Here is a 24,430-nt window from a genome sequence, read left to right on the forward strand (position 1 = left end):
AAACTACAACCCATTGCTGAGTATGTCAAAACTTGAAAAAAAGGAATCATTATTTCCATCATCATCATCATCACTAGCGTGTCTATAAGCGATGTGCACAGAGCTTTTGAGGAACACATTTAACAGACTGAGCTTCACGCGTCTGAAACGTGTTAGAGTCAGAGTTATGAACCCTTCTCCAATACTCACATTTGAGAATCATCCTGCGTGAACTGTAGTGAAGCTTAGAGGAGTTTTAAATCAAAAAAGAGACAAGGCGACTAGATAATTTGATGTTCTCTCATCTCTGTGAACACATCAAGTGTTTAATGGCTGCCTGCAGGCTGCAGTCCCACGGTTTGAACGGACTTCCCTGTAGAAGCCGGAGCAGCTGGGGAACAGAGCGACAGCTGAAATCTCTGAGCTTCACTTCCATAAAGCTTTAAAGTCCACATTAATGAACCTCCCTTTACGCCACAGGACGAACCTGAATACTCAGCATCATCCCTCCTCCGGTCAGCCTGTGACTCCCAGCACCGACCTCAGGAGACCAGAAGCGCTCGTCAGGCCAGAGCTCCTCATCAAGACTCCACGGAGTAAACCTGAACAGCTGGCAGCGGCCGGACCGGTGCTGCAGCCGCCGGACCGGTTCTGCAGCCGGCCCGGTTCTGCAGCCGGCCCGGTGCTGCAGCCGGACCGGTGCTGCAGCCGGAGGCCCGGTGCTGCAGCCGGCCCGGTGCTGCTCGCCATGTTGGCCGCGGTGTCAGCAGGCACCGGGGGGAAAACCGACCAATTAAGGTAACCATCCAGAAAGTGCCGTCAGGCTGGAAAAGCGTCCCCCGGGCTTCCTGCGCCTCCTAACGAGCCGCCGGGGAGCGGGCCGTTAGTTCACCAAACACCAGTCAACAAGACGCAAGGCGGCGGCGGCGGCGGGTATCAGGACGCTTTATTCACCAGCAGTCTACTGCGCTTTGAAAAACAACATAGAAAAATAGACAGAAAACTCAGAGCTGAACCGCTTCCAGGGAAATGTAGGACGGCGAAGCTGAGGAGAACCTGCTGAAGAGAGAACACACACACACACACACACACACACACACACACACACACACACACAGCAGGAAGCAGGAATAACCCGCTGCATCCACGCCAGCCTGAGGACTCCTTCGATGCATAGGAGGTTTGCTAAAGTCTTCAAAAGCAGCAGGTCACGACTCAGAGTCACAGTGTGAGCAGCTAAAGCTGGATTTAAAAAACCCTGGATCACATCCCACAGAACCGGGCCCGACAGAACCGGGCCCGACAGAACCGGGCCCGACAGAACCGGGCCTGACAGAACCGGGCTCATTATTGCTACATGTTCTGCTTGTTTGGCTTCAGAGGAGTGTGGCGTTTACACAGCGACGTTCTGAAAACCGTCCTCATGCTGACCTGGAGCAGGAATCGGCTTTAAACGTGTCTCAGACGTTTCAGGATCCAGCAGGGGACGTCTGGACCTGCAGGGACCTGGAGTCTGCAGTGAGGCTCCACCAAGGAGAACCACCAAGCTTAGCTCGCATTCTGGAGGTCCGTTTACACGACCACTGGAGCGCCGGGCTCCAGCGAACGCTGCAAACAGGGGAAAGCACAACTTTTCTGAAACACTGCTACTGCACATGCTCAGTGGACAGACCGCAGCAACAAGGCTGTCGCCCTGAGGGTCAGGAGTCCCGGTCCAGAGCCTCCTGGTCCTGGTCCTGGTCCAGAGCCTCCTGGTCCAGAGCCTCCCGGTCCAGAGCCTCCTGGTCCCGGTCCAGAGCCTCCTGGTCCCGGTCCAGAGCCTCCTGGTCCCGGTCCTGGTCCAGAGCCTCCTGGTCCCGGTTCTGGTCCAGAGCCTCCTGGTCCCGGTCCTGGTCCAGAGCCTCCTGGTCCCAGTCCTGGTCCAGAGCCTCCTGGTCCCGGTCCAGAGCCTCCTGGTCCCGGTCCAGAGCCTCCTGGTCCTGGTCCTGGTCCAGAGCCTCCTGGTCCCGGTCCAGAGCCTCCTGGTCCCGGTCCAGAGCCTCCTGGTCCTGGTCCCGGTCCAGAGCCTCCTGGTCCTGGTCCCGGTCCAGAGCCTCCTGGTCCTGGTCCAGAGCCTCCTGGTCCAGAGCCTCCTGGTCCAGAGCCTCCTGGTCCTGGTCCCGGTCCAGAGCCTCCTGGTCCCGGTCCAGAGCCTCCTGGTCCCCGGTCCAGAGCCTCCTGGTCCTGGTCCTGGTCCAGAGCCTCCTGGGACAATACACTCTAAACATTATCAGTGGAGAACATGCTCCGTGTTGATGATGTTTGCAGTGCACTGCTCTCTGCAGCATGTGTGTGGTTCCATTATAAAAACGCCCTACAGCGCCACCTCATGGCCTGGCATGATAAATACATCTTTTTCAAAACGTGGCCATGTAAACACAACACTCTTCTGAAACAAACAGTGCAGACTGAGGCCGGGGCCTCACTTCCTGTTCCAGGTGCAGACCAACAGCCTGGTCCTGGCCTGCAGCTCGGCCCTCCTCGGGGGGATTCGGGCTGCCGCTGCTTCTCATGCCTTGAAGTTCTGGAAGATCTCGGCGGCGTCCAGCCAGGCTCTGAAGCAGGCCAGGCCCCGGTCCCGGATCTGCTTGCGGCCCTTGTCGGTGATCACGTCGCCGTTCTCCTTCACGATCACCAGCTTGGGGACCGCCGTGATCTTGTAGCGCTGCTTCAGCTCGCTGAGGGAGGAGAAACCACAGGTTCAGGTGTCGCTAGGATTCCCAGCAGATGGAACGGAGCGAGGCCGTCAGGTCACATGACCCAGAAAGACCGTCGCCCGCTTCAGTTCTGAGTGCTGTACTCTACATGCTGCCGCCACCTGACCACCCACTGAGACACTTATCACATGAAGCCCCACCAGAAGCCAGAGCGTCTGGCTTCACTGTTTTCTGTGGAGAATGTTTCTTGGGAAGTGAAAACAGCCGATAAACCCTTCAGAACCAGTTCACCAACGTCTGTGAGCTGCCGGCCGGCTCTGCTGTCAGGGCGCGTTTGAAAAACAGCTTTCATTAAACCTGCTTCATGTTGAGCTGGTCCCCATGGTGGCGGATCACCGTCTGGTTTGTGGAGTGTTCATGCTGCATCCTCTGCACTGTTCATTTGGACCCACGGGGAGGAATGGGGGTTCTTCAGCGGTTCGGCCCACTGGGCCGCCTGTGCCTCCTGAACTGAGAGGACTCGTCTACGGAGCGTTACTTATTTGTTGCTCATTCAGATCACAATAATGACTGGTCTCTGGGAAATATAGTTAACATATATAAAAGTCATCATGCTTTCACCTGGCACTGACCTAAATCCTTCTGTTTTTTAATCTTCGAGAAACAGAGCTCACCCTCTCATCACTGACTACATACTCAGTCATCAAAATGTCTCAAGACATCTTAAGATGTCTTAATAACCAAAATCAAGACGTCTCAAGACATTTTTGTACATCAAGACATCTTAAGACATCTTAAGACCCATGTCCATAGACGCGTCTTATAGACACGTCTTGAGTTACCAAGACATCTCAAGACATCTCAACAAATGCGTCTTATGACACGTCTTAAGACATCTTGAGACCCTTTGATGGCTTGGTATGTAGCTTTTCTTTTTTTGATTTTGTGAAAAATAACCAGACGGAAGACGCCTCACAGGATAAAGTTTGGATAAAGTTTGTATTGGATCAATGTTTCTCAACTCGGTGAGATTCTGCTTCCCACTAATCCCAGACAGGGTGACCTGGACAAGCCTTTTACATAAGACCAACAGGGCCGCTTAATCCAGACGGAGCAGAGAGAGCTCCCATGATCCACTGCAACACAAAGAATTCTGTCCAACAGGTGCGTTTCCTTCATGAGAGACAGCAGCTCTGCTTGAAGAGCGTCAGTATGGCTGCCTGTTATCACTCCTGATCAACACCCTGCAATTCACAGGTCACTAATGTGTCGATATTAGCCATAGTCTGAACAACGTCTTCATATTTAAGTAGAATAAAGTAATAAAAACTGCTCTCAAAAGTTCTACTTGACAAGTATTTGTAACTTTACTCAGAAATATGAAAACAAACTCATCAGTTGCAAAGATGCAGCCAGACTATAAGATCATGTGTAGGAGGCGGACTGCACTGTTACTGTAACGTGGAGCTGGAGATGTAATCCCGTTACTCACTCTACTGTTACAGTAACGTGGAGCTGTCAGAGAGATGTAATCCCGTTACTCACTGCTTGTACTCGTCCGTCCAGGGCAGAGCCAGCCAGTCTCCGTGCATGTCGTGATAATATTCCACCATGTCGTCCGTGGACTTGTCGGAGGAGATGAAGACGATCTCGAACTGCGCCGGCGGCTCCGCCTCCTCCACCAGCTCGGTGTAGAAGTCACAGAGGATGGGGGTGAAGTCCCTGCAGGGCGGACACCACCCCGCGGAGAAGTAGATCCCCACCACCTTGTTCCTCAGAGCCTCTTCGGGGTCCACGAAGTCCCCGTCCTTATTGAGGAGAGTCCGGCCGGAGAACACCTCCACCATGGTCACAGCCCCCTGTCTCTGTCCCTGTCCCTGTCTCTGTCTCTGTCTCTGTCTCTGTCTCTGTCTCTGTCTCTGTCTCTGTCTCTGTCCCTGTCCCTGTCCCTGTCCCTGTCCCTGTCTCTGCTCCCGGGTGTGAGGCTCCGTGCCGCCTCAGCTCACGCTCCTCCGCCGCTTCCCGGAGCGTCTGAGCGGCTTATTGCTCTCTTCCAGCCGCTCCTCCGGCCGGTAATCACCTGCCGACCAATCAGCAGCCGCTCAGGTCGGCTGTGTGGCGCTTTAAGCACGTGGGTCCGCCCCATAGCCCGCCGCAGGAGGAAGCTGCTGACTACTTCCGGCAACACAAACTCGCGCATGCGCAGACGCGATCTTCTTTAGTTTTTGTTTTTTTAAACGGAGCTTTATTGAACAAATAAAGTTCAGACAAACATTACAAGCAAACGAATTTGACGGACACGCGCTCACTGGTCTTTTTAAAACAACATTTTGACCGTTTTCTTGCTCATTCATGTTTTCATTTGTTCTTCAAATCCATTTAAAAACGTAACAAAGTTTGACTTTACATTTATCAGGCAATATTAATAAACTTTAAATTCTATTTTCTTATTTCTGCGATCAAAGTAAGTGATTACACTCATACGATCAGTTTTACTATAACCAAACGTATACACATAATCTGTGACTACAGCCAGTGTTTGCTTGGTTTTTGTTGTGAAATGTTGCAGGGTGCTGCTCATGCTTTTGAATAAAGCAAGAATAAATAAACAAATAAACAAATGAATAAATAAATGTAACAACCCTCTGTATTGAGTCTACACAGAGGCAATAGTTATGCTTGTTTATAGATGTTTCTGTTTTCATTGTTTCAAATTAACATCAAGCGGATTTTTAAAGTGTAATTAATCCATCAAACTGGATGCAAAGTCTGTAAATCTTTAGTTTATCTAAACCTAATGGAAGCAGCAGGTTCCGCTGTGCTCGGCTGGTGTGTGTGAAGCAGAAGTGGAGGTCAGCGTGTTGGCCAGCAGGAAAAGGCTGAGGTCATGTGGAGAGAGGCCGGCCGGATGCTCCTTTCCTCCTCTGCCCATTCAGGACTCGGCCGCTGCCGTGTGAGCAGTGAAGAAGGGTTTCCAGCGCCGACCATGACGTCCAACTCTAACTTATCCACCATGAGGCGGCTGGTGGAGCAGCTGAAGCTGGAGGCCAGCGTGGAGAGGATCAAGGTAGCAGTCTCATCTCTCCATGTGTTATCATCATCCAGGTCTGATCAGCCTGGTAAAGTTGGAGTAAAGTATCCACTCTGCCATATTTTGCATTTCTTTACATTAATACAAAACTTTTGTGATGTTAATGTTTTCAGAAACTCTCACAATGTTTTATTAGAATTTAATGTGAAAAATGAATTTGTCAGCTTAAAAAGAAAACAACCAATAATCTTTGTTTTTATCCGAACTCGGCTCAGACAGTTGCAGCAGCCAAGACGTCCTGACGGACTGTTTCTAGCATCTGAATGAGTCAATAGCTTTCAGTTTTCTTTGATATCCTGAGGAAAGTGAAGCTTTCACTGAGAACGGATTTTATTCTATATACATGTATTAACTTTAATGTTTTCACCAATCCACTGATAATGTATTCAGTTCTTTTATAGACTCTCAATTTTATTTAATTCATTTATATCGATTTCTGTTCAGCTGCTTCATGTTGCTGTTCGTATCTGTTCATGTTATTGGTCTGGTAACACTTTACTTGAAGCTCCCCTGTAAAACACATTATAAGTACATTAAAGCACTGTAGAACTATAGCTATAAACACTCATAAATGATCACAATGCTTCATAACATCAGGGCCTAACCCTAACCCTAACCCTAACCCTAACCCTAACCCTATGCTGTATAGTGGGTTATAAAGCATTGTGATCATTTATGAGTGTTTATAACTACTTATAATGTGTTACACCAGGTGCTTCAAGTAAAGTGTTTCCATTGGTTTTATTGCTGATATTAAACAAATTTAAAATATATTTTATTTTGTGCCAGAGCTTTTTCTAAACTTTTAAAGATGTTAAATGAGCAGGCAGTGGTCACGGTGGAGCAGTGGTTAGCACGCTCCCCTCACAGTGAGATGCTGTAGGTCCAGATCAGCGCTGGTCCTTTCTGGTCCTCCAGTACTCCAGTAGCAGCGTCTCAGGAAAGTCGCGTTTCCCCGTTTCCATGGAGACAGAATGTTTCCTGTTTTTCTGAGCGCCGCTGTCGTGTAAACCGGTCCTCAGAACACAGGAAACCTGGGAAACGGGGTTTTCTCTTCGCCTGTTGGTGTAAATGAGGTGTCTGTGAGGTGGAGGTGCTGACTGTCTGTCCACCTGTCTGTCCATCCGTCCATCTGTCCATCCGTCCGTCCGTCCATCCACCCGTCCATCCGTCCATCCGTCCGTCCGTCCATCCGTCCATCTGTCCGTCCGTCCGTCCGTGTGTCCCCAGGTGTCCCAGGCAGCGGCGGAGCTGCAGCAGTACTGTCTGCAGAATGCGGGGAAGGACGCGCTGCTGGTGGGCATCCCTACAGGCAGCAACCCCTTCAGAGAGCCGCGCTCCTGCGCTGTGGTGTAGAGGTCAGAGGTCACGCCACTGTGCAGCTGTCACTCACAGACATTCGCTTTGCCAACGAGGGATAAGGAACTGCTCATCTTTTACAGCTGCAGACGAACATCACTGCCTGAAGACCATTTTTGCTTTGCTGAGTTCTTTGTACATAAATGCAAAAGTACTTGTCGTCCTTCTGATGAGGCGTTAATTAAAGGCATTAAAACCGGCGTCATGGTGCTCATTTCTGCCTCCACGTTCTGTGTTTTGGAGCATGTCTTCTCCGCCACGGCGGATGTTTGCAGCTCCGGTCTGACTGAGCGCTGGAGCCCGGCGCTCGCTGCTTCCTGATGCTCGGTCTCAGTTGGGAGTCCAGCCAGAGGAGGAAACGGACTCTTCCTGTTGAACACTGCAGCACTTCCCTTCCTCTCTCAGCTCCTCAGTCTGACCCCAGCTGCAGCTCTGAGCTGGAAGCAGACCACTTCTGATGACGATCACTCACTTTTCAGACTCTTTATTCTTTTCTGGAGTTGATTTCCAGCCTGAGCGTGTGGACTGATACAGAAACTAAGTGCAGATAAGAACAAAAGAGTCCCTTCAGTCATGAGACGGCTTTCTTCTTCATCACTTCCTCTTCCTCCCAAAGCTCTTCCTCTCATGGACGCGTCTCAATACTTTCTCCCACTTTGACGCTTCCTTTTCTCACAGGAATCAACACATGAAAGAGAATGTAGCATCCTTTCTGATCACACAAGACGAGCTCTGCAGCTGTAAGCCTGCATCACGTGCACGTCACGTGCACGTCTCCTGAGATGATGAAAACAGCTCAACCTGCTGTTCAGCTGGTCTGAGCTTTAAAGCCACACTCCAGCTGTGGAAACACCTCCTGTGGCTCGGCTGCTCGCCTTTAATGACGCTCGCTCGTTAAATGAAGTCTTTGTTGTTTTGCCACAGGAGTTTCTGGCGCGTGCAGGGCATCATGGGAAAGGCATGAGAGCGGCTGAGACTGAATCCTGAACCTGAACCTGATCCAAGACTCAGCTTTCCTCTCTTCACAGAGCAGTGTGGTTGAAGGGCAGGGCTGAAGGGCTGTGTCACTGCACAAATGATATGATTACCCACAATTCACTCATCTTCTGGTCCAGACGAGCAAACCTCAAAGTACTGGTGTCAAACTGAAGGTGTGCGGGCCGTAAGCAGCCGGCCTGAGGCAAGTGAGGCAGAGTAAAGGCTGATATGGAGTACTCTGACTTCAGGGTGTTCGGACTTGAAGTCCTGAGACGCTGTGGAAAGGTTCCACTGCTCTGACGTCAGCTGAGGAGTCGTGACCTCTGACCTGAGGCAGGCGCTGTTGTCTGAATAAGCTGGGCTGACTGAAAGGACGGGAGAGTCAGGCCTGAGTTCCCTTCAGAGGACAGCTGTACCCTCAATCAGCTGATTCATGTCCCTGTCCTGAGGTCCAGCGCCGAGACCCGGACTCCTCATCTCTTCCTGTCTCTCAAAAATGTCCATAAAACCAAACTGTTAGCACGGAAAATGACTCCATTCTCAACATAAAGCCATTTGGATGAAACCATCTGCTGAAATATAAACGGTCCAGAACCCTTCTCCTCCTGCTGTTGCATTCTGGGTGTTTCTCCAAACCCCCCCTGACAGCATGGCTTTGAGGCTAATGCTAGCTAGCTAGCTTCCACAGCAGCATCAGTGATCAGTTCAGGTCTCAGGGTTCTGCTTCCCTCAGGACTGATATCCTGCAGAGTCAATGTCATTTATTCTGAAACAAGGAGAAAAATCTCAACTTTTAAAAACACTTGGGTGAGAAAGAGAGAGAGAGAGAGAGAGAGAGAGAGAGTTGCGTTCAGACGACAATGTTAAATGTTACTGTTACCCAGTCGTTCTGTTCTTGTTCGTCCGGCTCTCCTCTCTCTTTTAGTGCTGTTTTCAAGTCTTCTTGATAGACACCCTCGAGGAGGGCTGAATTTGAGAGAAATTTTATTTTGAAAGGCAAACTACAGACTTCCTGTGTGTTTTAAGTCAACTCAGGATTTTTAGGTTTTGATGAGACAAACAACTACGACATTCCTACAGGCCATGGCGGCCACTGTACTCCATTTGTGAGGACTGGATTTAAACAAAAAATGTATTTTGAAATAATTAAGATTAATTCTAACAATTTGATGTACAGTTTTGGTGAAGAAGTTCCAGGGGATCTCTCTACGGCGTTCCTATGAGCAGTGGTGCCTGTTTTTGCATATGTAGGTGGCGCTAGAGAGCACATTTTGGCAGCGATGGGGTTCATTTTCCCATTTTATGAAATTGTTCGCCAGTCTTGATGCTGGTGATTCTTCAGCAGGTTCAGGGAGTGACATTTGCATTTAGATTTGCATTTTGAGCCACAATCTCCTGCATTACAGCAGGAACCTGTGGGGCTCGGTGACTAATGTGTGTGTGATGTGATACCTGTTAGTGAAACTCAAAGCTGCTTCACATCGTCAGAAGCTAAAAATAGATCCCAGCTGATTTCAATAATAATAATAATAAATAACAAACTTTATTCATATAGCACCTTTCTAGAGCGTAAAAGTCACAATGTGCTTTACAAAAAGCACCTTTTAACCTAATTTTATTTATTTATTTCCAGACGTGTGCCGATGGTGTGTTTCTCTTTCCTGCCAGTCTGAGCGCAGCAGCAGAGCCCGGCTGGTAAACAGGTTGCAGTTTATTGTGTGTGTGTGTGTGTGTGTGTGTGTGTGTGTGTGTGTGTGTGTGTGTGTGTGTGTGTGTGTGCTCCACCTGTGGCTTCATTCTTGGGTGAACGCCTTGCCGGCTTTGAAGAGGAAATAACCTGAATAGCTGCTCCTTTAAAGGTGTGGGCGTGGAGCGGAGTCGTGTTTCAGTGCCGCCCCCATTCTTCCACTCAGTCCAGTCACAGTCCAGAGAGCCGCCGTGTGAGGGAGGGGTGTGTGTGTGTGACCGTGTGTGTGTGTGTGTGTACTTTGGTTGGAGTCTTGGAGTCTCCTGCCTTTTACTACGAGCTGAACCGCCATCAATGAAGGAGCAGCGTCCGCCGCCGCCGCCGCAGCAGGTCGGAGGAGCCTTCCCCAGCGAGTCCACACCTTTCCCAGAGGTCGTTGACCTCTGAGGGAGGACCCGCCCGGACCGGCCGCTCTCGGCCGATGACGCCGACGTCTCAGGTGTCAGATGAGCTCTTTGATCCAGTGAGGAGATGGCCTGGGCGCTCAGACTCTGCGTAGGATTAGTCACCGGTAGGTAGATCAGGTTCTTCCTCCGTCGCCGCCGTCATGACCTCCGCTCATCACCAGCGCCTCCACCCTTACTCCTGAGGCCGCGCTCCACTCCGGAGCTCAGGGTGTCAGACAGGGCGGTGTTTTCATTCTAACATCCACGCTCCTCCAGCCAGGCTTCAGGCGTGGGTTAATGATTGAGTGAGGAGCAGTGTGTCCTCTGAGGTGAAGGGACTTCCCTAATATGGCCTCGCCGTGGCACATGTGCAGCTCCTGGCCGGCGCTCGGAGCCTCGGGGCCTCGGAGCCTCGGAGCCTCGGAGCCTCGGGGCTCCTGGTGGGCGCTCGGAGCCTCGGGGCCTCGGGGCCTCGGGGCTCCTGGTGGGCGCTCGGAGCCTCGGGGCCTCGGAGCCTCGGGGCCTTGGGGCCTCGGGGCCTCGGGGCTCCTGGTGGGCGCTCGGAGCCTCGGGGCCTTGGGGCCTCGGGGCTCCTGGTGGGCGCTCGGAGCCTCGGGGCCTCGGAGCCTCGGGGCCTCGGAGCCTCGGGGCCTCGGGGCTCCTGGAGGAATCTGATGAGCAGAAACGCTGCAGATGTCTGTTTGTTGTTGACTTGATGTTTGTTTCTGGACGCAGCGCTGGCCGTATGGAGACACTGCTGCGTAGCGGAGGGGAACACCACCCAGCCCGCCAGCACAGCTGGGACCCGCTGTCATCGCCATGGCGACGCAGACAACTGCACAGGTAGAGCGTCTGGTGGGAGGGAGAGCGGGCTGCTTTCTCCTGACAGATGTTTGGATGAGCGGTGGAGCACAGCTGCTCACAACAGACCGGCGCCGCTGCTGTTCAGACAGCAGCATGGTGTCGGTACTGCAGCTCCTTTACAGCACTGCCACATGGACAGGGTCACACGGGGAATCGAACCATCAACCTGGACTGGAGGACAGCCCGCCTGTCTGGCATCCAGCCTGTCTTCCATTCAGCTCATTTGAACTCCAGTTGAAGCTTCCTGTGTTTGACCTGGTAGTTACTAAAAACTCCAGCAGCCATGTTTGTGATGAGAGGAGAGGAGTCAACAAGACTCCATCCTGTTTCCACGACAACGCGTCAAGTGAAAATACATCGTTTTTGTGTTTCGCTTCAGAACAGTTTCATATTTCCATGGAATTGTCTGGAAAACGGCGTCTGTTCAGCTGGAAAGCAGGTTCCAGTCGAAGCTTCCTGTGCAGGAGGAGGTTCCTCGTTGCTGAGAGGCTAAGATCGTCTCAGCTCGTCTTAGATCGTCTCAGCTCGTCTTAGATCGTCTTAGCTCGTCTCAGCTAGCTCTCGGTAGCTATCAGATAAAACAAGACAAGACGATAATGGAAACTTTTTAATGTTTGGTTTCATCATGTTTGAACAAAACACAGACTGACGTGGATCAGTCACTTTATTTACAAACTGAAGAAAGCTCTTGTGGTCGTTATGTTGCTAAGCTAGCTTTAGCTTCACAGCAGACAGACAGATTGAGCAGGATTCTTTAATCTCAGCTAATCCCCGACTAGAAGACATTCAAACCTGCTTCTTTAAACTCTGTGAGTGGAGCTGTTTCGTCTCAAGTTCAAGGCTAATAAGTGAGGCGCTCGCACTGAAGCCAGCTGGACGGCGGCGGCGCTTTACCGGCTCGTTTCAGGGAACGGTAAAGACACTGTGACTGAGTCCGGCTGAGTGAAGCCTGGAGCCCTCCATCTTACCGTCAGCAAGTCCCGGCCCTGGTCGCCAGGCTTCCCCTGCGGGTCCGGTTACAGTCTATTTATACCCGGGGGGGGGGGGGGGGGGGGGGGGGGGGGTCAGAAGGTGAAGGTTTGTCTCCAAACGGCCAGCTGACAGAGCGTGACTCAGATCCACATTCAGAGGCATGAGCTCGCCTGCTTTCCTGATGCTAACGCCACCCTGACACCCCGATAAGTACCGAGAGGACGCCGTCGACCCGGACGCCGTCGACCCGGACGCCGCTCCAGAACCGCTCCAGAACAACTCAGTCCTCCTGCCTGACACAAACACGGCTTCTTTTGGGAGGATTTATAGCTTCTGTTGTTGGGTTGGAAAGGTTTTAGCAGCACGCCGGATTCTTCTCTTTGTTAGTGAATAACACGTTGAATTTATTCTAGTTTCTTCACATTTCAAACCGTTCGGCAGCAAAGCAGAGAAGATTTGGAAAATCCAGAGCTCTGCAGTGCCAATGCGGCTCCATTTAAAAAGGGACATAATCAGGCTTAAATAAGTATAAATATTATTACCAAGACGCACTGCTAAAACCAAGAAACAGTTCTGTATGAGTGTATGTGTCTGTATGCATTATTATATATGCTTCTAGTTTTATAAATGATAATGACAATGATAAATAGACTATTTAACTTATTTAGAATTCTTCTTATTTCTATATATTAAGCATGATTATATAACTATCTCAACTAGAAACGTGTTTTTTCTCCAGATTAATTAAGATTTTGATTCCCTTCCAGCAGAAGCAGGGCAATGATAAGTGATTCCAGTTCCCTCTGTGCTGTGATCTAATCTAGATAAGAGCCAGACCTTCAGAAGTGGATCAGGTTTAGAGGAATTAACCTTCCTGCTGAGCAGAAACACTCGGTGTGCTTTTCATTCATCTTTAAGCCTCAGGAATTTGAGTTTTTCATGACAGATGCTAATGTGGTGCTAAGAATTGGCTCGGATTGAAATCCACAACACACACTGTCCAGGGTGTCAAACGTAAGGCCCCTGGGCCCACATCGGCCCATGAGAGGCTCCATTCTCATGGTTTCAGGTGTTGCTAAAACGATTGCGTAGTTTGATCTTAATGCCAGGATTAGAGATGGTATGGAAATGTCACTCTGAATCCCTTCTTTGTAAGCCCCGAAAACAAAAATAGAACAAACCACTAACACAGCATCACAACCAGACCAAGACTCGCGGACCATCGCATTCACGATCAGTGACTGATCCAGGCTCATCTAATCCAAAACCAGAGGTTTCAGGGTTAACTAATCCAGGATCAATGACTGATCCAGACTCATCCTGTCCAAAACCAGAGGGTTCAGGAATACTTGGTTCCACTAAAGACCAATCCAGGATGACACACAGGATACATCAAGCAGGTGAAACTGATCCTGGATCAGTGTGATTCCTTAAAGAGACCCTGGTGATCGATCACAGAATCATGGATTCACCGTGATGACCAGAGTGGAGTCCTTCTGTCCACTGGAACAGGAAGTTCTCCTGGAGGCAGACGAGGGACCGGGAGCTCTGCAGTCTCCATGTGTGGGACTTCTGACTGAAAAAAGGGATGAGGTTGAATAAATCCTGGACCTGGTCCTGGTCTGGAGCAGATTGAATCCTGGACCTGGTCCTGGTCTGGAGCAGACTAGCTCCTCAGAATAAAGCTGCATTCACACTGCCAAATGCTTTCCGTGATTTTTCGTCAAAATACAATTGAAAACAAATGGGAATGCACGTTCCAGCCGCGATGAGATGCGATGCATTGGATGCGTTTTCGCGGCGTGTCGGGGCATTGATGTGTCGGCGGCGCAATTTTGCGACGCGTCACGATTTTGCATCCGACGCTGAAGTTGGGAAATCTGAACTTGGACGCTTCGCGATTTTGCAGCACACCAATCAGAGAGCGTGTCTATGGTGACGTAGGTCAGGGGGCGGGGCCGGGGAAAGCCACACTCATCCTGGAGCAGCTCCTGGAGCAAATAGTGAAGCTCGCCAAACTGACGGTCTGTGGATAATATCGTGCTCCAGGCGTCCTGTCCGCCGATGGCGTCGTTGTCTGGCTTTATTAAACAAATAAAGCCAAGCCACCCGCTCAACAGGATTAGCCATGATGCTAAGCTAACACAGGAAATACGACCGGAAGCCCCGCCTTCCCACCAGAAGCGAAGCATTTGACTCGTCTGGTGTGAACACGGCTTTTGGCCCCGCGTTGTTTAGCATCGGACGTCAGAATTGACACGCGTTCAGCTTCTCGCGTTGACGCAATTTTTGACGCAAAATCGCGTTCGGTGTGAACACGGCATAAGTCTCCATGGTAACTGAGGTCAAACCATATCTCACTTCCCCCTGTCCCACTTTAGAGCAACCGGATCCTGGATTAGTTCATCCAGGATAAAAACAAGATATCCGGCTTAATCTCTGATCCTGGTTTAGTGCAACAGGCTGCTGGTTTGAAACCAGGAATTGAGTCCTGGTTTTCAAGGAGTTTTCAAGGGAAACGCAAAACTTTGTTACTTCTGAAGGTCTGTTTACACTAGTGATGCTCAGAGCCACAGATAAAGCACATTTTTCAAAATGGCTCCCAAAGTGGAACTTTTGAAAATGCTCTGACTCTGTTTCCATGGAAACGAGGGGAAATGCACCCATGGCTGTAGTAACTAGTCCAGAAGCTTTTCTCCACAGTGTCCAGTCAGGGTTGTTATCACCTGTAGTGTACGAGGCTCAGGCTGCAGCTGGCAGGACGCCGAGGGTCACATGATCCACCCAGCCGGCCCGGCAGCTCACACTTCTGCATTCTTTCTGCCTCGTCTGTTTGCACCGTCTTGGCCGTGCACACCGTGCACCATGCGCCGTGCACTGTTCCTGTTGTTGTGTTTGTGCAGCGCTGTCCTGGTTGAGTTGATGGAACTCAGTGGAAGTGGTTGTGTGTCGGTCCTGCAGACGCCCCAGACCCGGGATGGACCGGCCACTTCTCCCAGTGTCCTGACCATCTGCGGTACTACTGCGTCCACGGGGAGTGTCGCTACATTCAGGAGCAGAACGCGCCGTCCTGCAGGTGAGACGGACGCCATGAGGGAGCGCTGCAAACGCAGCAAATGACGAACAGCTCATCTGCTCAGTTTTTCAGTGCTCGCTTCCAGGTTATTCAAGACAGAGTCACTCAGAGGAAGCAAAACAAACCAACCACACCCTGAATATTGTTTTTGTTTCTTTTCAGGTGTGACTTCGATTACGAAGGCCACAGGTGTGAATTTTTACGACTCCCACTTGGACCAGAGAAGCAACAGATCATCATCATCTGCACCGTCATCGGACTCCTGCTTTTAATCCTCATCATCGTTTTCATCTGCCTGTCTCCACGGTGAGTCTGCAGAGGGAGGAGTTCAAATGGATGTTCCCTGGATGAACAGTTCAGGCTCAGGTTGACAACACAACGGTTTCACACATTTCCCACAGACAACCAGTCACACCTAGGGCCAGTTTAGAGTCACCAGTTAACCTGACATGCATGTCTTTGGACCGTGGGAGAAACCAGTACCTGGAGGGAACCCACGCACACAAAGGGAGTACATGCAAACTCCACACCAAACGGCCCCCAGGCCCGAGGCCCCTGGCCCCGGCCACTGTTTGAACCCAGGACCTTCTTGCCGTGAGGCACTACGCCACCGTGCGACACTTTAAACAACTTTTTGAAAACATCTCCCAAAGTGGAAGTTTTCAAAAATCAGCCAGAACAGTGTTTTCCTTCAGAGTCTCATGACTCCTAGTCCAGGTTCTCCTGGTTCTGGTCCTGGTCCAGATTCTCCTGGTCTAATAGTAATGCATTGGTTTTATACAGCGCCTTTTCTGGACACTCAAAGACGCTTTACATTGCATTATTCATTCTCTCCATACTGGGTGGTGGTAAGCTGCTGCTGTAGCCACAGCTGCCCTGGGGGGGGGGGGGGGGCAGACTGACAGAAGCGAGGCTGCCAGTCTGTGCCATCGGCCCCTCCCACCACCAACCATTCACTCTCACAACTTTCATACTAGGCAACATGGGTAAAGTGTCTTGCCCAAGGACACAACAACAGTTTTACGCCTGCGGGAGCGGGGATCGAACCGCCAACCTTCCGGTTATAAGACGACCTGCTCTACCATCTGAGCTGCTGTCGGTTTAGTTAAATATTGAAAGGTTTTCATCATCTTATTGTTTTTCACCAACGGGACTGGCTGCCAGTTGACTGAGCCTTCCCATCAGAAACCAATAGTGAATGAATATCATGGAAAACATGGCTGGATGAAATCCTCCACAGCGCTGGGCTCTGGTCTCAGCTGGTTCTCTGGGCTCTGGTCTCAGCTGGTTCTCTGGGCTCTGGTCTCAGCTGGTTCTCTGGGCTCCGGTCTCAGCTGGTTCTCTGTGCTCTCAGTCGTAGGTGGAGGATGTGCTGGCGGAGGGGAAGGCGGAGGGAGGAACCCAGGAACGGCACGGAGAAGCTCAGTATGATGGACGGCGCCGCTGAGACACACATCGCCTTAAAAACCCTGGACTCCAGAGAGCCGGTGCCACACGAAGACACCAACGCTGATGCCGACGCCGACGCCAACGGCGAAGCCGTGTGAGGGCTGGGTGCACGTATGTGCACACATCCACGAGTGCAGGGCCTGTTCCTGCAGAGGGGCGCCACTGCCTGATGGCGTTAGGACGAACTGCAGCCTTCCTCCTGAAGGTGGAGTGGGAAGCTGCTGGTCTGCAGCAGGACTGGTTTCCTTCCGGAGCTCCGGCGCCGCTCTGCACCGCCTGACTGAGCCGAGGCTGTGTCGCAGAACGCCGTGACCCCGGCTGGCCACACTGACCTTTGTGGGCGGGGCCGGACACTGTGCCTACAGCTTCAGTGGTGTAAATAAACCCCTCGATGGAAAGAGGCATGCAGGCGTGCACGTGCTCGTGCACGTGCCAGCAGCTGCAGCTGGAGCTTTGTGCATCATTTGTCCTGCTAATTCATCTTTCAAGTCATTTCTCCTGGAGTTTCATGACAGCGCTTCAGCCAGAACCGAATCAGCTTCAGATTGTCGTTTTAGAAAACATTCGCATTCGCAAGCCCTGAAAATGATGTCCGTTGTCATGGAGACGGTCACCCGAACACAACAAGAGCTTCATGTTCTGACTGGAAATCGCTGCGTGTGAATGTTCCCCGAATCAGCGCCACAAAAATCAGAAATGCTCCAGAATATTGTTCCTCGCCTGCGTTAGCAATTCAAGAGAAGCCTGACACACACACACACACACACACACACACACACACACACACAAACACATATGAAAGTCTGCCACATGTAGCGGCGGTGGAGTCCCAGCTGGAGGAGCAGGAGGAGCTGTGCGGTGGAGGTTTGATGTGGAGTTGGATCCAGGAGCTCCACTGCACCGCACCACGTTCCACTGCAGCCTCTGCTCTTCACAGCGAGGCTGCCGCTGGTTTCCTGAACACTGATCTGAGAGGAGGCAGCCTGGTGAGCCCTGCTGCACATGCCCCGGCGGGATTCACAGCACTGATACAACCTTCTGTAAGAGGAACCTTCCTGTTACTGCAGAGGCCCGGGAGGACGAACACGATGGTGGTGTCAGTGGAAAACAGCAGAAGAAGTGAAGACTCTAGAAGAGGAAGCCTCTCTGTGTTCAGCTGCTGGTCTGGATATTGGTCCCGGGTCCTGGACCCGGGTTGGGAGTGCTGCAGCATCACTGATGAGACTGAAGCTGCTCAACATCAGCAAGCTGAGACACAACACACTTTATTGCTTTTCCCTTCTTTTTTCGAAGAGCCGGCACACACACATCCACACAGAGGCAAGGTGGAGCTCCAGGTGGAGTTCCAGGTGGAGCTCCACGCCTCACGCCTTCAGTATTTCCCCAGCAGGCGGAGCGTCGGTCCCGGGTCCTGAACGATGGAAACGGTCTCGGACCAGAGCAGATCCATCGGCCGCGGCTCACGGTTCATCTCCAGCCAATGAACAGGGTTTTTTCTCCTGCAGTGAAGCATCAGACCTGAGCGGATTTCCCTTCAGACCTCGGACCATGAAATGTTCCCTCCATGTTTGTTTTGAGCTTCATAATTTGGTGACTAGATTTCTCTTTAAAGGCTATTAAATATTTTCTTTTAAATGCCGTTCCTGAATCTCCGTTTTGTGTACAAATTGCTTTTATTTAAGGCTTGATTACAGCTGCGTCGCTGCAAGAACCTCCAGAAGTCTTTGGTTCAGAGGACGGACGTCTTCCAGTTGTTCAAGAGACATGAGAATCCAATAAATCTACTCCAGCTTTCACTCAGTCAGACATTTATTTCTCTGAAGTGCAGAGTCTAAACATTTCACCCAGTTCTTATGCTTAATAAGCAGAGACGAGTTTGGACCCATCAGTCTCTCCGTCCAGAACCAGCGGCGTCTCACTGAGCAGTCCAGCTGTTCTGGGAATAATCTACAGTGACGGACCGGGTGAAAGCCGGACCTGGTGTGAAGCTGCTGCTGCTCCGGTCCAGACTGTGATCGATGAACCGAGCAGTCCAGTCGTTTCAGACTCCGGATCTGAGACAGACGGCCGCCTCATAAATGTCTCTGAACAGCCCCGCGCTGCCCCTTGGACCCGGACGGGCCGTCTGAAGGTGTTGCCGCCGGTCGCCTCCCTCCAGGTGATTGCTCTGTGTTGTTGCGTTGCCATGGTGCCGTCACACACACCGAGCGCCGTCGTCTGACGGAACGTGACGCGATCCGGCTGTTTTATCTGGCCTGAAGGACTTTGCCCACTGACCCGGTCCAGCGGGGAGGACAAGCTCCCGGTCTGGCATTTCCATTTCAGAACTTACAGCGAAACGGCAGACGTGATGAGAATAGAGTGGTTTTCCTGTTGCTCCACTAGTTGGTGCTGCTGAGAACACTGAAGAATGGAGAACTTGTTATCTTCAGTCAAGCTGCAGCTCATAGTGGGGAGTGTGTGTGTGTGTGTGTGTGTGTGTGTGTGTGTGTGTGTGTGTCCTCCACAGGTCCAGTGCTCTTTGGCCTGATTGGAGGCAGCGTCTTCAGAGGACAGCTGTGTGCCAGGGTTCCTACATGAGGGGTGTGTCTGCAGAGACAGATAAGGAGGACACACACACACACACACACACACACACACACACACACACACACACACACACACACACACAGTCTCGTATTTCTATCCTCGTGGGGACCGTCCATTGACTCCCATTCATGTCTAGCCCCTAACCCTGACCCTTACCCTAACCCTAACCCTAACCCACACCACAACAAAGCCTAACCCTAAAGAAATGTTTTTGCACTTTTACTTTTTTCAGTAACAACAACATGGTCAAGAAAACACTGTTTCTCCTACTTAGGACCGGAAAAAGGTCCCCACAAGGCACGTCGTTCCACGTTTTGCTATCCTTGTGGGGACATTTGGCCCCAACAAGGATAGAAATACGAGAACACACACACACACACACACACACACACACACACACACACACACACACACACACACACACACACACACTCACACTCATACACACAGTCTCCTCTCCTCAGGCTGCCTGGGAGCACCTGGTGTAGTTCCTGTGGAGGCCACTAGAGGTCAGCAGGGTACAGGAGGAGCTGTTTGACGAGCGCGCGCACACGTGTGGAGCCGCAGAACTTGCAAGTGATCTGAAATAAAAAGTGCATTCATGACATTAATTGTTCATATTACAGTTTCTTGTGTGTGTGTGTGTGTGTGTGTGTGTGTGTGTGTGTGTGTGTGTGTGTGTGTGTGTGTGTGTGTGTGTGTGTGTGTGTGCGCGCGCAACTGGATTTGTCCACTGGCTTCATCATCATCATCATCAAGGTGAAGAGATGAGGAATGATGACGAGTATGATAGGTGATGAAGATGATCATCCATCCATGGCGATGAAGACTAGGAGGGTTAAAGATGAGGAGGATGAGGATGAGGATGAGGATTGTCATTGCTCTTTTCGTCATGGAGAATGACTGATGAGGATTGATGATGAGTATGATGAAGATGACAGATGAAAACTGGTAACCATGAGCATGATGATGAACATCCTCGCCCATTGTCTTCCTCAAATGTTATCTTCATCATCACCATCATCAAGGAATTAGAACGAGCACTAATGGTGAGTAATGAGGATGGTGAATGAGGAATCATCATCCTCATCACTGTCATCTTCATCATCTATCAATCACGGCCATCATCCTCATCTGTGATGGCAGATGAAGAAAGAGTCTGATGGATGATTTATCATGATCACCCTCCTCCCCCTCCTCCTCCTCCTCCTCTTCCTCCTCCCCCTCTTCCTCCTCCTCCTCCTCTTCCTCTTCCTCCTCCTCTTCCTCCTCCTCCTCCTCCTCCTCCCTCCTCCTCCTCCTCCTCCTCCTCCTCCTCCTCCTCTTCCTCTTCCTCCTCCTCCTCCTCCTCATCATCATCATCATGATAACACAGCGTATCTTCGTCCGTTTATCTGACAGTCCGGTGTGTCGTGACTCGTGAGACATGAAGTGAAACTAGAATTCAGAGTTCACCTTTGCTCGTCTGTGTAGAGAGAACTTTGCTCCGGCCCTCCATGATGGGGTGAAGCTCTATCTGTGGTGCACCGCGCTCACGTCTCCACATTAAAGCAGCTGTTTCCCGCTGACCTGCTCCACCACGAGGTCTTACATTCTGCTTTTTATATTGATGACATTTTGTTCACTGAGAGAGCAGCAGCTCTACTTTCACTGTATAATCATGATCAAGGCTGTTTTACTCTGTTCTGTTCTAACAGTGCTCAATAATAAACGAGTGTCGTGCACTTTCTGAGGATCAGAATGGAGTCAAAGAAAACCACTGAACCTTGATGTTAAGTCAATCAGACGTTGCTTTGCTATTTATTTTCCTTTTCCTTATTTTCTGTCTGCAAACTTTTGGACTTTCCACCAAATACATTTTATAAGCTGCGATTTTTATAGTGGACGATAAAGAAACAGCCTGTGAGCCTGAACTGTAACTGAAACCTTAACTCGCGGATTCTCCTCAGGTCGATATTCCAAGAGGTTTGTCATTCTCTGCTCTCTTGATATTAACTCTCAATGGGTGATCAGGTACACGAGCCTTGGATCCATGTCTGCTCTTCGCTCAGAGCCGCTGTGGAAACATTCCGTCTGAGACGTGAAGGACCGGCAGCTTAAAACGACCTGCTCCTCTGCACAGAGCACACGAGGCGTTTAGTGACTGACCGCTCATACAAAGCAAACAGCCACTAATATAGCTTACTGTACACATGAGCGCGTAAGAGCACGAGCGCACGCATGTTGCAGAGAGCGCGCGGAGGGAAACTACTTAAATAAATATCACACAGGTGTTTTTTTAACGGTGTTTATTGGAGTATGTTGACAGTGACTTGTTCTCTGCGCGTCGCGGCCATCAGGACCAGGGACAGCGCCAGACTGCGCCGCGCGCTGCGTCAGGACGCGTCCTCCCCGTTTGGAGGCGCACTGAGGAAAAGCTCAGATCAACGCCACGACCTGGAGCGGAGCCACGTCCACAGCGCCGCTCTGGATATCTGCTTTATGCCGATGCCCGCAAAACCCGGAAAAAACTAACTTCAGTGTGCGTTTCTGAGCTTGTAAATGAGACGGAGGCTGGCGCGGGGCAGGACGCACCCGGACCCGGACGATGCGTTTAGGAGACCTCCACAGGGGTTAAAGTGAAGATGTCTGAGGAACTCACAGGATTTAATTATGAGAACTCTGAGGAGGCAGTTTGTGCGGCGTCCTCCAACTCCAGCTGTGTCCTCAACTCCACCAACCGCTCGCACGGAGACTTCTCCCACCTGTCGGACTTTGGCAGAGCGGAGTTTGTGGGCGACGGCGCCGCCGCGCTCCGGATTATCATCTCCGTCATTTATTCCCTGGTTTGCGCGCTGGGTCTGGTGGGGAACCTCCTGGTCCTGTACCTGATGAAGACCAAGCAGGCGTGGAAGAAGTCGTCCATCAACCTGTTCGTGACCAGCCTGGCGGTGACGGACTTCCAGTTCGTGCTGACTCTGCCCTTCTGGGCGGTGGAGAACGCGCTGGACTTCACGTGGCTGTTCGGCAGAGCCATGTGTAAGATCGTCGCCTACGTGACGGCCATGAACATGTACGCCAGCGTGTTCTTCCTGACCGCCATGAGCGTGGCTCGTTACTGGTCCCTGTCCTCCGCGCTGAAAGGCAGGCGGAGGCGCGCGCGCTGCTGCTCCGCGCGCTGCATCACCGTCTTCATCTGGTGCGCGGCAGTGTCCGCCGCGCTGCCGCACGCGGTCTTCACCACCACGGCCACCGTCTCCGACGAGGACCTGTGCCTCGTCAAGTTCCCCGAGGCCAACGGGACGGCGCAGTTCTGGCTCGGCCTGTACCACTCCCAGAAGGTGCTGCTGGGCTTCGTGCTGCCGCTGGCCGTCATCTCGGTCTGCTACCTGCTGCTGCTGCGCTTCATCACCGCCAGGAACAGCAACACGTCCAGCGCCAAGAGGCGCGCCAAAGTCACCAAGTCCGTCACCATCGTGGTCCTGTCGTTCTTCCTGTGCTGGCTGCCGAACCAGGCGCTCACGGCCTGGGGCATCCTCATCAAGCTCAACGCGGTCCACTTCAGCTACGAGTACTACACCATGCAGGTGTACGTGTTCCCGGTGTCCGTGTGCCTGGCGCACTCCAACAGCTGCCTGAACCCGGTGCTGTACTGCCTGATGCGGCGGGAGTTCCGGAAGGCGCTGAAGAAGCTCTTCTGGAGGATCGCCTCGCCCAACCTGACCACCATCCGGCCGATCACCGCCTCCACCAAGCCGGAGGTGGAGCAGCAGGACCAGGTCCTGCTGCCCGTCCGCGCGCCCGCGGAGCCCGCGGTGGTGTTTTATCCTCCCGGAGCGGCGGTGTACGGCGACCGGACGGATGTGCCGCAGAACAGCAGCTGGAGCGAAGCGCCACGAGACGGTTTTTAAACTCCAGCACCCACATTCAGCAGTCCGCTGCGCCCTGTCCTGCGGCGCCTCTGGTAAAGGACGATGCGTAACAGTGTGGACACTTTGGAGCAACATCTCAGAACAAAGTCCGAAATTAAGGACGTTTACAGTTTTTGTTTTTGTTTTTACACGGAGGACGGTCTCTTTGGAATGTGCTCGTTTGTTTTAGTGCATCACTGCAGGAAGAAAGTGTACAGAAATCACTTCTGGCTGATTTGTGCGAAGCGCACAGATCCGTGATCGCGCTGCACGTTTCACAAACACAAACTAGATCGCACTGATCGCACAGGTTTACGCCTGCGCGGCGTGTCGATCCGGTGCATTTGGACCTGTGCAGAACCGTGATCCTGTCGGATCCCGTGTCTTCACGGCAGATCGCCGGTCACCCAGGAGCTCCGACAGACTCACGTTTCCCCGCGTCAACCAAGCTCAGGCGCGCCGAGCGGAATCAAAACGACTTCAGGAAGTTAAACAGGGATGCTGATCTGACACCTGGACCGGAGGACCAGGCTGCATGAGCAGCACGTGTCGTAACATGCGCGGATAATTTCCCAAGCTTACAAAAAAAAAGAGAGAGAGAGAGAGAGAGAGAGAGAGAGAGAGAGAGAGAGAGAGAGAGAGAGAGAGAGAGAGAGAGAGAGAGAGAGAGGGGGAGAAAGATTTCCAATCTTCATAACCTCACAACACCCCCACGGCTTCAGCACGGTCATGGATGTCACTTATTATATTTCTCACAGTCTGAGGTTGAGGAGTCCATTCCCATCCTCTGATATGTTCTATGACACAACAGAAACGGAGGGTTTGAATCCGACACTGACATTAATGCACCGCAGTCTGCAGGAGTTGACTGTCTTCTGTTTGAAAAGGAAATACTGACAGGCTTTTCCCATAATCCTCATTAATCCCCCTGCTTCATTTCTGCCAGACAACAGTGAGAACACACACTTATATCTGGCAGAGATCAGAGCAGAGGAGGTCTGGAAAACCCGCTGAGATTAAAAACACAAGGGAGGATTTAATTAACCAGATAGAAGCACAACGGAGACGTTCCTCTGCACACCAGAACAGGCTGAGCCCAGCGTCCACAGGACCGACGACACACGCACGCACGCACGCACGCACGCACGCACGCACGCACGCACGCACGCACGCACGCACACACACACACACACACACACACACACACACACACACACACACACACACACACACACACACACACACACACACATCTGCTGGTGATTTCGTCTTTGAAGGAGGAAGAAAGATAACTTGGATCAAAATTCTGATTAGAAATTCAAACCCGACGGAGCAGACAGGCCGTTGCTTCAGA

At 51.5% G+C, this 24,430-nt stretch overlaps 4 protein-coding genes across 4 annotated transcripts; 3 read left to right on the top strand and 1 right to left on the bottom strand.

Annotated features, from left to right (window-relative positions):
* Window positions 1-2,168: 2,168 nt before the first annotated feature.
* On the bottom strand, window positions 2,169-4,599 carry nxnl2 (nucleoredoxin like 2). The gene is made up of 2 exons (XM_030084333.1): window positions 4,221-4,599; window positions 2,169-2,696 (listed from the first exon to the last, which is right to left on the bottom strand). Exons 1-2 carry the CDS (start codon window positions 4,520-4,522, stop codon window positions 2,528-2,530), a joined length of 471 nt encoding a protein of 156 aa, XP_029940193.1. The 5' UTR covers window positions 4,523-4,599; the 3' UTR covers window positions 2,169-2,527.
* A 493-nt stretch (window positions 4,600-5,092) lies between these two features.
* Window positions 5,093-7,319, top strand: gng10 (guanine nucleotide binding protein (G protein), gamma 10). Its single transcript, XM_030084334.1, has 3 exons — window positions 5,093-5,139; window positions 5,612-5,742; window positions 6,997-7,319. The coding sequence occupies exons 2-3, from the start codon at window positions 5,662-5,664 to the stop codon at window positions 7,120-7,122; spliced, it is 207 nt and encodes a 68-aa protein (XP_029940194.1). The 5' UTR covers window positions 5,093-5,139; window positions 5,612-5,661; the 3' UTR covers window positions 7,123-7,319.
* A 2,730-nt stretch (window positions 7,320-10,049) lies between these two features.
* On the top strand, window positions 10,050-17,347 carry btc (betacellulin, epidermal growth factor family member). Its single transcript, XM_030084332.1, has 5 exons — window positions 10,050-10,361; window positions 10,972-11,079; window positions 15,034-15,148; window positions 15,311-15,454; window positions 16,503-17,347. Exons 1-5 carry the CDS (start codon window positions 10,322-10,324, stop codon window positions 16,693-16,695), a joined length of 600 nt encoding a protein of 199 aa, XP_029940192.1. The 5' UTR covers window positions 10,050-10,321; the 3' UTR covers window positions 16,696-17,347.
* A 4,463-nt stretch (window positions 17,348-21,810) lies between these two features.
* rxfp3 (relaxin family peptide receptor 3) lies at window positions 21,811-23,076 on the top strand. The gene has a single exon (XM_030085554.1). It carries the CDS (start codon window positions 21,811-21,813, stop codon window positions 23,074-23,076), a length of 1,266 nt encoding a protein of 421 aa, XP_029941414.1.
* Window positions 23,077-24,430: the final 1,354 nt, after the last annotated feature.

Source organism: Salarias fasciatus (assembly GCF_902148845.1).
Source record: "Salarias fasciatus chromosome 7 unlocalized genomic scaffold, fSalaFa1.1 super_scaffold_4, whole genome shotgun sequence".
Classification (NCBI taxonomy): Eukaryota; Metazoa; Chordata; class Actinopteri; order Blenniiformes; family Blenniidae; genus Salarias; species Salarias fasciatus.

What these genes read in the sequence shown, in the direction of transcription:
- nxnl2 (XM_030084333.1), bottom strand. Translation starts at nt 4,522, where the DNA reads ATGGTGGAGGTGTTCTCCGGCCGGACTCTCCTCAATAAGGACGGGGAC. An exon ending in TGGACGGACGAGTACAAGCA is followed by an intron (nt 2,697 to 4,220) that starts GTGAGTAACGGG and finishes CTCCTCCCTCAG; the next exon opens with CGAGCTGAAGCAGCGCTACA.
- gng10 (XM_030084334.1), top strand. Translation starts at nt 5,662, where the DNA reads ATGACGTCCAACTCTAACTTATCCACCATGAGGCGGCTGGTGGAGCAG. An exon ending in CCAGCGTGGAGAGGATCAAG is followed by an intron (nt 5,743 to 6,996) that starts GTAGCAGTCTCA and finishes GTGTGTCCCCAG; the next exon opens with GTGTCCCAGGCAGCGGCGGA.
- btc (XM_030084332.1), top strand. Translation starts at nt 10,322, where the DNA reads ATGGCCTGGGCGCTCAGACTCTGCGTAGGATTAGTCACCG. An exon ending in CTGCGTAGGATTAGTCACCG is followed by an intron (nt 10,362 to 10,971) that starts GTAGGTAGATCA and finishes TTCTGGACGCAG; the next exon opens with CGCTGGCCGTATGGAGACAC. An exon ending in CAGAACGCGCCGTCCTGCAG is followed by an intron (nt 15,149 to 15,310) that starts GTGAGACGGACG and finishes GTTTCTTTTCAG; the next exon opens with GTGTGACTTCGATTACGAAG.
- rxfp3 (XM_030085554.1), top strand. Translation starts at nt 21,811, where the DNA reads ATGTCTGAGGAACTCACAGGATTTAATTATGAGAACTCTGAGGAGGCA.